The sequence below is a fragment of the Delphinus delphis genome, chromosome 13 (assembly GCF_949987515.2).
Source record: "Delphinus delphis chromosome 13, mDelDel1.2, whole genome shotgun sequence".
Classification (NCBI taxonomy): Eukaryota; Metazoa; Chordata; class Mammalia; order Artiodactyla; family Delphinidae; genus Delphinus; species Delphinus delphis.
The window spans coordinates 51,612,873-51,627,804 of NC_082695.1; the positions used below are offsets into that span (position 1 = coordinate 51,612,873).

General features: G+C 57.9%; 1 protein-coding gene across 50 annotated transcripts in view; it reads right to left on the minus strand.

Moving 5' to 3' along the window:
* CELF4 (CUGBP Elav-like family member 4) overlaps window positions 1-14,932 on the minus strand; it is a 296,327-nt gene that overhangs the window by 26,250 nt on the left and 255,145 nt on the right. For 27 of the 50 annotated variants that reach the window (XM_060028930.1, XM_060028927.1, XM_060028933.1 and 24 more), the window contains exons 4-7: window positions 2,330-2,458; window positions 1,816-1,895; window positions 1,242-1,385; window positions 172-319 (exon numbers count right to left, since the gene is read on the minus strand). In XM_060028930.1, the coding sequence (XP_059884913.1) occupies window positions 172-319; window positions 1,242-1,385; window positions 1,816-1,895; window positions 2,330-2,458 (501 nt within the window). The remainder of the gene's footprint in view (window positions 1-171; window positions 320-1,241; window positions 1,386-1,815; window positions 1,896-2,329; window positions 2,459-14,932) is intronic. The other 23 variants (XM_060028935.1, XM_060028974.2, XM_060028934.1 and 20 more) reach the window with 1 other exon arrangement.

Sequence of the window (14,932 nt, forward strand, 5' to 3'; positions counted from 1 at the left end):
CACTTTTGAGACACACTGCCCAAGGATAAGGCCTGCATTGGGCCCAGACGCTATGTGCACTTGACACAGGATGGTCCATTGGTAGCCAAAATTGGCCAAACAAAAGGTACCGATGTGGGTCCAGCTGCTTTCCTGCCAGGCCAGGCCCTGTGTTGGTACCTGCCCACTTACCTGAGGTTGGGGTCATGGGTGCGGCCGCCAGGCCATTCATGTTGAGGGCCGCCATCTGCTGCATCTGGGCGGCGGCGAAGGCAGCCATGGGGTTCAGGTAACCACCCTGTGCGACTGACGCCATTAGTGCCGCTTGCTGCTGCATCAGCTGGGGCAGAGGGAGTGCAAAAAATATCATGCGCTTCCAGGGGGGGCGACCCTCCCCACCAAAGGGTTCAGCTCCCAGAGACCAGCCTCCTAGGCCCTGCACCCCAGGGAGCTCAGACACATCTCCCGACCCCCACCCCCAGGGAGCCCTGATGCCTTCCCCATACCTGCCCTAGCTCTCAGTGGCTGTTAGAGACCACCCCCCTCGCGCCCCCCAAGAGAAAACTGTGTTCAAAAGTAATAGTAAGGTCCTTGGCACTCTAAAGTTGTAGAAGGTGGGGGAAGGGGACTGGCTCCATGGGCACCAGTCAGTCCTGTCGTTCATGGAGATGTGACATCCAAGGCTCTAGAGATGTGTTGGATGAGCCTCTGTAGAACTAAGTTGGAATGGGTGTCTGTTCAAAATGGTCCTAACTTGGAGTCTGTAGGGTAGAAGCTACAGGAGAATCACAAATAAAGCCTCAGGCACCCCAAGGTTCTCACAGAGCTGAGTGGGGATGGGGGAGGTTGCTGAAAGTGGCCAAGTTTGGACCCTGCTGAACAAGTGAGGGGAGTTTGTATTTTTAGAAGCAGAACCCTGGCCTACCTTAGTGCCACCCATGTGGGGCTACAGGTCTGAGAGGCAGCTGAGGGGAGATGCTGGCAGAGCCCGCCCCAGTGTGGAAGAAAGAAGTTGATGGGCCGGGGCCTGAGCTGGGGCCTGAGAGGACTACAGAGGAGGTGTAGGGGATGAGGGCTTGGGGCACCTCGAAGGACCCCTGCCAGGAGTAACCAGAAGGCCTGAGGACACCCTTCCATGATCGGTGGCGGGGGTGGTGTGGTGTCAGCAGGACACTGAACCTCTCTCCCTGTTCCAGTCAGTGCTTCCTAGGATTTGCGAAGACCTGCGGCCCCCAGCCCCGCCCTGCTGTGCCCTCACTTACTGCCTGTGCGTAGGCACCGTAGGCCCCGAACGGGATGGCCATGGGGTTGAACATGCCCATTTGGCCAGCCATCTGCTGCATTCGCCGCATTGTGCGCTCCTTGTCGGTGTCGGCGAACTTGACCACCAGACTGGATGAGGCTCCCTGCAGCCAGGACTGTGCGTGAGGCCCACCAGCCCTAACCGCCTCTGCTCCCTGGCCTGGGCCCACCCAGTCCTCTCCACGGGGTGCTATGGGGGCGGGGTAGGTGGCACGGTGACAAGCACGAACCCTTCGTCCAGGGGTCTGGAGTCTTAACCCCCCACCCCCACCTCAGGCTTTTTCTATCTGGGTGACCTTGGGCCACTTTCTTAACATCTCTGGGCCTCAATGTCCTTGTCTTAGAAGTGCGGATATTGGCAGTGCCTTGCGGTCTCATGGGGAGGCTGTGAGCACCGCAAGCGTTTGGCATCCTGTGGCCGAGCGCGCGAGGGCTGTCGGGGCCCCGCGGATGCGTGGGGTGGCCGGGATGTCTCTGTCCCTCATTGCCCCGTTCCCTCCCCGCTCCCAACTCCCCCGGGGCGGCCGCACTCACCGGCATGGTCTGGCTGCCGTGCAGAGCGTTGATGGCGGCTTGCGCCTCGGCGTGGGAGGAGTACTTCACAAAGGCGCACCCTGGGGGGACGGGAGAGGCTGAGCCACGGCGCCAGGGCCCAGAGGAAGGTCAGAGAAGCGGAGGACTGAAAGACGGGGCACGGGAGGGGCCGAGGGGAGAGGGCGCCTCCCAGAAGAAAGCAGAGTGAGACACAGAAAGAGTGAGAGAGAACCGACAAACTCAGAGCCACACAAGGAGGCAGAGAAAGACCGGGACCGGCCAGAGTCTTCCAAGGACCCTTAAGTGGCCCCGTCCCCCGCGACTTGCATCGCGGCCTTTCCATCCCCGCAGGCCCAAGCGCCTCGCCCCTTCCAAGCAGCCTTACCCCGCTTGCCCGACGGGGCCAGCCCCAGACGGCTCGGGACTCTGCCGTCAGGGGGGCAGGAGACCCGCGGCCCCGCCCCGCCCCGCCCACCTGCTCGCCCCACCCACTCCCCGCCCCGCCCCCACGCACCCTTGCTGTTGCCGTCTGGCCCGCGCAGAATGGTACACTCCTCGATGTTCCCGAAGGCCTCAAAGAGGCGGCGCACATCGTCCTCAGACTGCTGCTTGTTGAGCATGCCCACAAAGAGTTTTCTATCTTCTGGAACAAAATTAGGAGATGCTTACCCGGGCCGGGGGCCCGGCTGCGCGGGGTCGGGGCCGGGGGGAGGGCACGGCCGGAGGTGGAAGGGTTACGGAGGGGAAGGGTAGGAGCTGGGTAGGGGGCGGGAAGGGGGCGCACAGCAGGAGGGGGAGGGAAAACAAAGAGAGGGAGGCGGGTGGGGCACCGCTAGAAGGGGAGGAAGGACGCGGGGTGAGGGGGTTACGGGGAGAGGAGGGCAAGGCCAGAGGGGGAGGGGAGGTAGGAGGGGTTGGGTCTAAGAGGGGGCAGGATTGCAGCGACTCTGCCCCTTCCTGCCTAGAGAGCAGACCTCACACTGAGGGGCAGGGCCACTGGCAGGCACCGGCACACAGGTCGTATGGGCAGCCCTACGTTCTCTTCCTCCTTCCTCTTAGACACAAACTATCTTCCTCAGCCACTTTCACCCCCAGATACCAAAATTAATTTACAACTGGCAAGTCTGCCACAGGGCCTTTGCATATGCTGTTCTCTCTGCCTGGAGTGTCCTCCACATCACAAAGTTGAATCCTCTAATGCTAGGTCTCAGTTTAAATATTGCTTTCTCATCAAAGCCCCTCCTTCCACTTCTTTATTCTCTGTCTCAGCCTTTCCCATGGTCCAAAATTCAAAGGACAAGTATTAACTACTTTGCCTGAGTAGTAGGTTTCTGTCTAGCTCCCCATCCCTCAATCTATGCTCCCTGAGGCAAGAGGCCAGGCCTCTGCTGGAGCAGTGGTAGCAGGCACATAGTAGGCCTGCAGGACTGAGCTACGGAATGAATGAATGAATGCCCTATGCCAGTCCCAGGAGCACACCTCCTTTCTGCCTCACATGTTCTTACCTCCATCTGGTGCTCCCTCCTCTTGCCCCTTCCTATTCATGCTGCGAAATTCAGCCCTGGGCACTTTGGAGGGCCTGTTTCTGAAGACTGGGCTCCCTCAGTAGCCTCCCCCCAACGCTTGTGTTGAGTACCAAATGGTTTGTTGACAGCACTCAGATGTGTGCTTAGGGTGACAGGGATCCCGTTAGGCTGTGTGGATTTGTAGTAGCTTGTGACTGCAAAAAGATTTCCCATCCCACAAGCTCTTACTGCAGTGTGACTTTCACTCCTCCCAGGGAGGTGGGGTCTAAGTTCCCTCCCCTTGAATCTGGGCGGGGCTGTGACTGCTCTAACCAATAAAGAATGGCAGAAGTGACACGAGCTGCTTTCAAAGGCTCGGTCATAAAAAAGGATCAGCTTCCACTCTCAGCTTTCTCTTTTGGGCATGGTTGCTCTGTGGAAGCCAGCCACCATGCTGTGAAGAACCCCAACTAGCTCATACCAGGAGTCCACACGGAAAGGAACCCAGGCCTCCAGCTGACAGCCAGCATCAGCCACCAGACATGGAGCAAATGAGTCCTGAGATGATTCCAGGCCCCAGCCTGTGAGTCTTCCAGCTGAGGCCCAGACATCCTGCAGCAGAGACGACTGTCCAAGCTGTGCCAAACTGTCTCTGTCCAAGCTGTGCCCCGTCTGAATTCCTGACCACAGAATCCATGAGCAGAATAAATGGTTGTTTTATACCACTCCGTTTGGGGTTAAGTTGTTAGGCAGCCATAGCTGCTGGAACAGGGTCCCCGTGGTGGCAGACACCCTCTAGATGCTTGTTGACTCTTCAATAACTGACACACACAGCCAAGACTGCAGAAATACCCACCCCAAAATTGCAAATGGCCTTGTGTTCACAGTTTCCACAGAATGCAAGGGCACTCCAGGACCGTGTCCTCCTGGATTCAGGGTGGTTGGTACCTCCTGCACCAGAGCACCCCCGTCACTCACACGGCCAGGAGAGTTCACATAGAGACGAGGGGCTGACCAGAGGTCTGGAGCGAAGCGGAGGAAACCTCCAGGCCCTGCCCTGCTTCACAAGCCACCGCAGAGTCCTCCTCAGGAAGGCCTGACCACCGCCCTGCTGGTACCACCAGCCTGGAGCACTCAGCACTGGGCAAGCTCTCAGCGATGAGGTGCCCCTTCCATGCCCACGGGGTATCATTGTCAGTTCCTGTGACCAATGTTGCGTCAGGGCACGCCAGCCTGGACCTCCAACATGGGTGGGCTTCAGCCAAAGCTCTGGGCCCGGAGCCTGCCCTAGCCTGGGCGCTCCGCCTGACGGCTCAGGCGCTGGCAGGGCTGGGCACGCCCCTGCCCCATCTCCAGGCATCCCCAACTCCAAGCTCTGGGCTGGGGGAAGCAGAGACTGGGAGAGCAAGCGGAAGGAAGACAGAGGGAGTGGAAGGGGTGAAACTTCCTCCTGAGGAGGGACAGGAGGAGATAGGGTTCGAAGCAGAAAGGGAGGGGAAATGGCGGAGACAGAGGGAAAAGAACTAGAAACAAAGAGAAGAGAGAGGGCTTCCCTGGTGGTGCAGTGGTTGAGAGTCCGCCTGCCAATGCAGGGGATACGGGTTCGTGCCCCGGTCTGAGAGGACCCCAGATGCCGCGGAGTGGCTGGGACCGTGAGCCGTGGATGCTGGGCCTGCGCGTCTGGAGCCTGTGCTCCGCAGCAGGAGGGGCCACAGCAGTGAGAGGCCCGAGTACCGCAAAAAAAAAAAAAAAAGAGCAGAGAGAAGAGCCAGGCAGAAGGAGAGGGCAGAGACAGAGGCGAGAGGGCCGAGGGCTTATGTTTAACTCCCAGAAGCACAGCAGCATTTACATGAAGTGAATCGAGTTTGGAAGCCTTCAGTAGAGCCTTGAAATTCTGCTCCCCAGGTCGGCCAGGTGCTCCCCCTCCCCCAGCCCCTTTTAAAGGCTCCAATTAAATGGGATTTCCAGGAAGACAAAGAAGTGAAAACCTGCCCCCTGCTCATCCCTGACGCTCCTGGTCAAACATCTCCTCCCAGGAAGGAACTAGGAAAGGAAGAGAAGGCGGGTCCTGCACCGAGCCTGGTTTAGATGCTGGAGCCGCAGCTCCTGCCTCTCTCCTGACGTCTGAACATATTCCTCTCGTTTCATTATGACAGCTTTCTGATTACATTAAAATTCATCCCCACGTGCCTTCCTATCCAGCCACTTCCCTTTTGCCAGAGTTTTTTTGTTTGTTTGTTTTTTCTAATTCCTTCTTCCACTCCCTGAAATCACCCCTTACTGCCAATTCTCAGTTCTCCGTTCTAGGCCCTTCCTGTTTGAGGACTTTCCCAATGTGGAGGGGGCCAGGCTCCCGCTCTTCCTGCCTGTCCGGACTTCCCCAGGGAAACTACAACTAGCCTTACCTGTCTGGAAGGCTGCCAGAAACCAGATAAACCTGGCTCCAGACTCACTTCGTCCAGGTGATCTGGATCGACCCCACCCAACACAAAGGTTTATTTGTTTCTAGGATGCTCTTTATTTCCAGTTGGCTTTGGTACTGGGTGAGTGATTCTAAGGCCTTTCAGACCAGGGAGTGGAAGGACTCAGTCTGAGGGTGGATCTCCTCCTTCGGCCCGGGCCCACTGGCTCACACCCCAGCTCTGCTGCCTTCCAGCTGCATACCTGTTCGCCCCCTCAGGTTTTTCGGTCTCTAAAATGGGAATAACTCAGCCCTCCTCATGTGGTGGACAATAGGCTCCCAGGAGATGCTGCAGGACAGAGCCTGGCCAGCAGTAACAACAACAGCGATGACCATGACCTGGGGTTCTCTATCCAGGAGGAAGAGGAAATGGAGCTCCCTGCCCTGACTGGAGGGGACAGAGGTCACAGGGAGGGAGAGGCCAGAGGATCCACATCTGGAGGAGGAGCACTTGAAGTGACAGTTTGGACTGGACTCAGGCTGTAGCTGCTCAGCTGAGATGGACAATCTCTCCTTGTGTTCCCACCCCCCATGCCCTCCTTCCCCCGGCCACTTTCCCAAGGCTCTGTCCCCAAGCTGTGTCAGATGACCAGTGACACCATTTGGCTGGTGTCTTGGATCTTATGCCAACCTAGCGAGAGTCTCAGAGAATGACTCCATTTCCCCAGCCACTTCCCACCCGCTCCATCATGGACACAGACCCCGATTTCCTGGGACACGCTGAGCAGTCCCTGCCCCCAGCCCTCCTGCCTGAGTGACGCAGGGTCCCTGGCTGATGGTGGGGCTATGATGCTCTCACTGGCCCCCATGAACCCTCAGCCTGAGCCCGTTTTATGGCTGTGGGGCTGTCGCTGCTCCTCTGAGGAGATGTTCAGGCAGGTATTGCTGGGACTGGGACACGCAGGCCACCTTGATGGGAGGTGAAGGACAGACCTCAGGGTCAGGGGGAAAATGGGCTGAAGACATCCCTGAGTGGGAGGTCGCTGAGACCGCATGGGAGCAGTCTCCCTCAGAGATGCAGGAGGCCAGTCTGCAGCCCAGTATCTGCCTCTTGACGGAGCCCAGCTTGGGGCAGGCAGGCGGCTCCATTAAGCTCAACTTCTGACTTCCTGGGCTGAGCCCAGTGGCTGGCACAGGAAAGCTTTGACCTGCTGGGGGATGGGCAAATACCCCAAATCTCTGCCCTTGGGTTTTCACATGGGCTCCTCCTGGCCCAGGGGCCGATCAAGGGGCTCATGCTCCCGCAGTGATTCAACAACTGTTTGCTGAGCAACTTCTCTGTGCCAGACACTGTTCCATGCACTGCTTCTACAGCAGGAAACAAGAGAGGTGAGTCAGCTCACTGGAGCTGACTTCCGGATGGGGACAGAGGCCGTCCACAATATATAAGTTCCAGAACAAGACAAAGGCCCACAGGGCTGCGACAGAGTGGCCCCCAGAGCTGGTGTGCCCTCCCCAGCAGTAACAAGGCGGCAGAATGGCAGAGCTGGGCTGGACCCTGGAAAACACCAAGGCTCCCACCTTTTTTAGATGAGGAGGTCGGGGCAGCTGGGGCCGGGACTAAACCCAGGTTCTTGGAGTCTCTTGAATTACTAATCCTGACCCCCTTGCTGCTGCCTTCCTGCTCTTTTAAGCTATGAGTGCCTGTGTCTGCAGGGGTGAGGGAGCACCTGGGGTTCCAGGAGGCAGGGGTGTGACACCCCAGAAGGTTGGCACTAGTCCCGGCCCTTCCTGAACCAGAGCGGGCAACTCAGCTCTCTGTGCCCAGATGTCATGCTCTCACTGTGGGGGGAGTGGGCACAGTTTATCTTCCTCCCCCTCCCCGGGAGCTGTGGGAGGGGGAAGCCAATAAAATAACGGATGGGAAAAGTACCAAGTTCTGTCAGGTGCACGTGTTTACAACCACCTGAGGAGGGAATGGAACAGAGCCCCTGGCATCCCGCCTCTGGTCACTCCTGCAGCAAGCATTGACTGAGCACTGACTGTGTGCCTGGGACTCGGCTGATCAGAGAGTCTGAGATGAGTCTTGGGGGCCCTTCTGGTTTTCCTCTTTGGGCAAGTGTGTGGGGGGGGGGATGCTTGGCTCTCAGATCCCTGGAGAATCCAGTCTTTGGCCCCAGAGCCTCTGCCACGGAGCCCCCCATGAGAGAGGACAGCCAGGCAATAGCTCTGGACTGCAGGTCTGTAGGGGCCAGTTGGGGAAGGGGGCAGTGGCAACACTCTGAAGGCTTCCAGGAGGAGGTGGCCTGGCGTCAGGGTCAGGGGCTCCAGACCCACAACAGGATTTAAGCAAAAGCTAAGAGATGGGAGGGCTGTTCTTTTCACTTGCTCCCAAGTGGTCCCTGCCTGGGGGTTCAGGGGGAGCTGGACTTTGCTTTCCCAACTCCCTCTTGCCTGCCGTAACCCCCACCAACACACACACATCTCCCAGTCCTCTGACCTCGGGAGTATTCTTCATTCTCCCAGAACCTCAATCTAATTCTGAGTTTCAGTTTCCCAACCTATTAGCATTGGGGGACACCTCCGGGAAGATTTAAGTGCAGATGAAAAGGCAGAGGAGTCTAGTTGCCAGAATCTCATGCTTCCTCCAGCCCCTCCAGTTGGGAGACAGACTCCTCTCTTGTTCACTTGGAACGTCTGGGCAGAACGGGACTCTGGCTGGAAGGATTTGCATTTTAAAAGGAGAGCCCAGAAAACAGAGAAGCAACACACTGACAGCTAGTTGAGGACAGGCCCCTCTTGGGGTATATCAGGGTGGTACCTCGGAGCCCCCAGACGTGTGTGCGGGGAGCACTCTGCTGGCTGTGCAGGATGAGTGGGGCCCCGAGGGGGGAGGAGGTGGGTGGCAGCAGCACCACGTGACTTGCCAAATGCCAGCACCCTGGCGCTAGTGCTCAAATTCCGGTTTAATTTACAAAACTTGATTCGCTCATTGCCATTGGCATTAAACAATATTTCACACTTAAGGATAGACGACTGCTGGGGCGCCGTGGATGAATGTTCAGATGGCTGATGCCTTTATGGCCGCAGTAGATTTTTACTGTTCTCTTCCCTCCAGCTGCCGAGGGAGGGTTTGTGGGGGGACCTGAGCTGGGGAGAACCGGGGGGGCCAGGGGCCGGGGTGGGGAATAAATGGTTTTGAGTTCTGTGGCTGGTGGGGCAGCCAGAGGGGTTGCTAGGAGACCAGGAGGGCCTGGCTGGGGGTGGGGGGTGGGGGTATGTAGGGCCAGACCTGTAGGAGACACTCTGATAGGGCCCTGGAGGCTCAAGGGCAGCAGTTTGGGGAGTGAGAAGAAACTTTCAGACACTCCCAGTGACTGAGCCAGAGGACTCTCTCCTGCTCTTGAGCCTTTGGCCCCGGGAGTGGGCAGAGCAGGGCCAGAACCCAGAGCCCCGGGTACCCATACACCTGCCCCTCAGCTGCTGGCAGAGGCCATGCCAGACCCTCAGCATCTCGTGGCCTCTTTACTGTGGGACCAGAGGACTTGCCGGACCGCCTTCTGGATCCCAGGACCATCTGCTCTCCCTGGGGAGTGATTTCATGCCCAAAGGGCCACAGGTAGTGAGTCTTAGGGGGAAAAACCTGTTCCTTCTCCCTAACTTCACCCATAGATGAGGAAGGACCTTGAATCGAAGGCACACAGACTTGACAGGAGGGGCGGGGCCGGGGCGTCTTGCAGAGAGTAACTGAGGCGCTTTGTCAAATCCTGGTTGACTGGGCCCCCTTAGGCAAGTCACATACCCTCCCTGGGCCTCCAGTTCCTCATCTGTAAGAGGGGAGAATAATCACACCCACCTCATAGGGCTGCTGGGAGATGAAATTAGTTAAGGTACCTGAGGATTTTAGCCCAGAGCCTGGCACAAATGCTCAATAAATGCAGCTCTGCACGAGTTACAGCCAGGACTACTGCTCACCCGCAGCAGTGGCAGCTGGTGGGATGGGGATGCCCACCCCACCCCTTGGGTGTGGAGAGGACCCCAGGGACACTGAACAGTCATCTGCCAGGGGTCAGCCTGGAAGCTGGGCTTTCCTTTGCCTCCCCTGACCAAATGGCAGCATTTGGGGGCCCTCTGAGATGCTCCCCAACACCCTCCACGTGGTCTGCCTGGATTAATCCACAACGAGGGACGTTTCCCCCGAAGTTACACTGAGACCCCTCTGTGCCCTTTCCATGCATTCTCCGTGTCCTGACCCGCCAAGCACCCTGGCTCCTAAGGGACAAGAAGGTGTCAAACTGGTCATCTGAACTGAAATCTGTGCCACTTTCAAGGTCGCTGACCCCCCACCCTGAGTCCAGAGGCCTCCTCTTCCCCCTCCCGGCCAGCCCTGAGGCGGGCAGCACGCAGTCCCACACCTGCCTTTCAAACAGGGGAGCAGCGGGTAGGGCTGGGGGTCTGCACCCCCTCTTCTCCTGCCTGGGGACCCACAACTGCCCGCTCTCCTGCTGGTGCGGGAGTTTCCAGCCTCGCCATCCACAACAAGGTTAAGGGCCTGGATTGGGGTCCCTCTGCAGCCATGTGCCCGTGTCACTGCCCTCCTGAGACGGGCCAGGCCTGGGAGAGCTCTCCACGTGAAGTGCGCCAGTAAGGAGCCGAGCGAGGCCCCCCTTTGTCCCCACAACTCATACTGTGCCAGAGCCAGGGCCAGGGGAGCAGCTGGGCGGGAGCCGCCTCCCAAGGTTAAAGCCTTCCTGCCTGGGAAGAAGACTGAAGGAGACATCAAACCAGATTAAAGGCTGCTGGGGATGGGGCGGTGAGAAGGGCCAAGATGGGGCTCCCGCTCCCCTGGGGATGAAAATGAGGCCCCTCAGCCGCTCCGGCCCCCAGGGCAGGCCGTGCCAGGCCTTGATCTGGCCAGCTCCCTCCAGACGGTCTCTGTTTGATGTCGGGGTGGGAGAATGCAGGGCACACCCAGTCTCCCCCACTCGCATTCTTTCAGCCAGCTCTGCCTTCTAAATGCTTCGGGGTAGGGCCCAGGCCGTGAGAGTCCCTTCCTCATTGTCTCCCGCCATCCACCCAGGCCCCTGCTGGCTGCTCTCCACAGGGCAGCCACAGGAGTCAGCTACAACCCGAGGCACATCCTGTCTATCTCCTGCTCAGACCCCGCAGGTGCTCCCGTCTTGCTGAGCACAAGCCTTGTGAGGGGCTGCACAGGCACCCCACACTCTGACTCCCCCGATCCCGCCATCCCTCTGCTCAGAAACGTAGGTCTTGTGAAGTCTCAGGAATACTCCATGCATGGCCTGCCCCAGGGCAGGGCACTGCGTGTGCACTGCCGTTCCTCCTCTTGTCTCCAAGATCATGTCCTTGGCATCTGCAGGACACTGAACTCCAGGATTCCTCAGAAACTGGGAAGTGAGTGTCTCCTGGAGATGAGTGGGCAGCGGCCATGCTGCAGGCACAGAGCCTGCCGTGATGAGCTCTGGGAGTGTGGGGTGTCTAGAAGTCTTGAGCCAGGCCCTAGGGGCTGCACATGCAGGGTTTGCCAGGTAGAAAGGCACAGGGCAGGCATCCCAGGTCAGGGAGCATGGCATGTGCAAAGGCAGGGAGTGTGACAGGCACGTGGGACATGGAGTCACAGTGACACATCCCCCCCTCCCTCCTTCCTCTTCCCCACCCACCATATTCTCAACAATTCCCTCAGGGTCCCAGCCTGCACCCTCACCGCTGGCCACTGGAAGCCTAGCTTGGGACTCGGACCCTGCGTCCATACTCACTGCCTACCATGTCCTCTCTTGGCTCAGACTGGCTCCTAAGTCATAGCACACAGGGGTTCTCCTGTGGTCCAACTGGACTCCCAGGCCCACCCCCCTCAATGTCACCCTGGTGTCTTCTTCATGACAAGAGCCAGTGGACCGAGCTCCCACATCACAGAGCCTCTGCTGCCCCCAGACAGCTCTGGTCAGACTGGCTCCCTCTCCAGGGCTGTGTGGTGCCCCTGCCCGAGGGAGACCACAGCTCTGACCACACCCACTCCTCCATGAGGTGGTTATAACCACCACAATACTAATAATCAGAATGGTTCTCATTTATCAAATATTTACCATGACGCCCGTACTGAAATAAGCCCTTTGCAAGTATAACGGATATTTTATTCTTTCCACCGTACAGATGAGGAAACTGAGGCTCAGAGAAGTTAACTATCTTTCCCAAGAAGACATAGCCAGTCACTGGGGAAGCCAGGACTCAGACCCAGGGGGTCTGAATGGAGCTGAGCTCTCGGGTCACCCTCCTTCCTGGTGGAAGACAGTGCTACCTGGAGATTGCTCTCTCTCTTCACTCTCCACCCCTCCATGTCTGCACAGACAGCTGACAAAGGCCTAATAACCCCATTGCTCTGCATGGGCCAGGGCTTCTGTCCAGAGCCCGGAAGAGGGGCCTGGTGGGGCCCTGCTTAGCTCAGACGGAGCAGGCTCCGGTGGTTCCTGACTGCCCGACGACCCGCAGACGTGCCTCACAGCCCCTCCTCAGTTTCACTCGCCCTTCTGCCCAGAGCACGGCTGGCTTGAAGTCTTCTGGGTGACCAAAGATGTTAAGCTCTGTCCTGATGAGTCCCCAGGCCTTCCTCTGCCTGGGATCTAGGCTGCAAAGTCCTCTCCCCTCACCACACAGAGAATCGGACCTGCTGGCAGAATCCCCTGGACTCACAGTCCACACCCCTCCAGCCCCGGGTACCTGCCCAGGGCAGAGGTGTGGCTCTGTGCCCTCGGGGGCTTGCAGCATGACCGGGGAGGCCGAACCAGAAGACTGTCATCACCCCGGGGCGCCACGAATGGTCCCTGCACCCTCTTCTCTTGTGCTTTTCGAGTTGATGGGCAGGCGTGGGAGCCCTGAGTTAGGCAAGAGCTAAGCCCTGGAGGCGCAGCATGGGTGAGGGGCCCGGAGGCCATACCCACATCCCTCGCGACCTCCTTCTCTGGCCTTCAGCCCGTGACCCTCGTGCCTGTGAGTCTGCGCCAGGCCTCCCAGAAGGCGCTTGGGGCACGCGGTGGCACTAAATGGAAGTCACCTTTCACTGGGGCTGCGGCACGTGGCCGGCTCTCCAGGTAACTGATTATACATTAGATCTGCTACCTTATCCTTCCCGGGCGCGTGGCGCACGACAGACGGCCCTGAGTTCTATGGGGACTTCTGCAGCCCAACCCTGTTGTCTAATGGGGTTTCCGCTGGCGTCTGGCGCAGTCTCCAGCATTTCACCCATCACAGGATAATTTATAGCATAATGGGGCATTTTTTTCCTTTATATCATGCGGGAGCATAAATTATGGCCAGTTTGTCCTCAGCTCTCAAGGAGACAGACAAAGCCGGCCTTCATTCCAGCAAAGGGAAGAGGTTTCTGCAGGGGGTGGGTAAGGGCAGGGTGGTCCACAAGGCAGCAGGGGTAACAGGAGGAGAGACCAAGGAACGCCTTAAGAACATCTCATTGACGGGGTGAGAATCTAGCTGAGGCAGCCACAGATACCGGGGAAGAAGCAACAGTACCCACTTGGAGTGCTTGACACTATTAACCGTGGAGGGGGCTCTTGTTAGCTGAGCCGTAGAGCTGCACAGTTGTCCGCCGCCTGCAGATGACCCGGCCATAGACAAACTTCTAACCCTAGCCACGGGCTGACCCTTACCTTGGCCGCAGATCTTCCCACAGCCTCACAAAGAGAATGGTGTTCATGGGTCCACCCCCTTCCTCCCCACCCCCTGCCACAGCCAGAGACAGAATGCAGTGCCCGGCAAACCTCCTGCCCCTCTGACCCATGGCTCATTTTTAACACCGAGGGTGGGGCTCAGCTTCTTGTGGGACGAGGGAGGAGAGGGACACCCCAGCTTCTAATGGCCTGCCCACTGTCCTCCTTGGGAGGTGCACGCAGCTCAGGGTCAAACTGACTAGTCTAACACAGCAGGAGTCACACCTGAACCAGAGGCTGCAACTGTGACAAGGACTTCTGGTGGCCCTGGGTGGGGATGGAATCTTCAGAGGTCACCTGGCCAGCCTCCTCCAGTATGACCCAAGGTGAGGATGATGCTTTCTGAACACCCTGGCAGAAGTCTCCCTGGCCCCCATGGAGGCAGCCCAGAAGAATATTTCCTCTTTTGCACCCTGGAGAGCTCAACCCTGCCCAGAGCACAAGTCCTGCCCCTAGAGCACCAAAGTCTGCTCCTTCCTCCTCAAGACACACTTCTGAGAATAACAGCAGGAATCCTGGATCTTGTAAGATGGTGGTTCTCACCCCTGGATGCTATGAAATTCACCTGGGGGCTTTCAAAATACAGGTGTGCCCAGCTAGCCCCTGAGATATGGATTGGTCCGGGCCTCTATGTTGTTGGTTTTCGTTTGTTTCAAAAGCTACTCAGGTGATACCAACACACAGCCAGGGCCGGGAAGGGCTGGGATGGGTCTTTTCCAGGCGGCTCCTGGCCATCTCTCCTTGGGCACCCCATCTCTGCCCTCGGCCTGCCTGCAGAAGCTCAGCCCTTGAGACTGCAGGATTCTGTGTGTGTTGGTGCTGGTGGAGGGTAGCACCCACCTTCTCTGCCCTGACACCTGAGCCCGGGCATCCCCCCATCCCTCACGGGGTTGTCCTGGAAAGACACTGTACTAATCTGGGGGGGTAGACTGAGGGGGGATTATCTAGGTTAGCACGAAGCCCACCCCTCTAATGGCTTAGCAGCCCTCCCCCTCGTCTTCTTCTCTCCTCTCTCATGCCCCTCTCCCCTCCATCCATCAGGCCAGGCTAGCTGTGAGAGGAGGGTCCCAAGCTCTGCTTTCATCAGCCCTCCAGTTTCCTTCCCGTCCATCTTTGTTCCAGCCACCCTAGCCCTCCTGGAGTCACCCCGACCCCACCCCCGTCCCCTTGGAACTAGATGGTCCACGTTTAAGTACACGAATACTCACTGTATTAACTCATGACTGATAATGGACTACAGATAGACACAGAGATGGACGGATGGCAGACATTATTAATAGATGCTAGATATCCAGATTAAATGTTGGATGATAGATACACAGGTGAGAGAAAAATGATTGCAGAAAGCAGATAGATTTATGATCGGAGGTACGTGAATAGTGATAGGTAAATATGGATAGATGGATGGATGGATGGCCAAGATGTTTCTGAGGACTTCAGATAACGGGCTCAAAATGTAAAAGGTGAGAAAA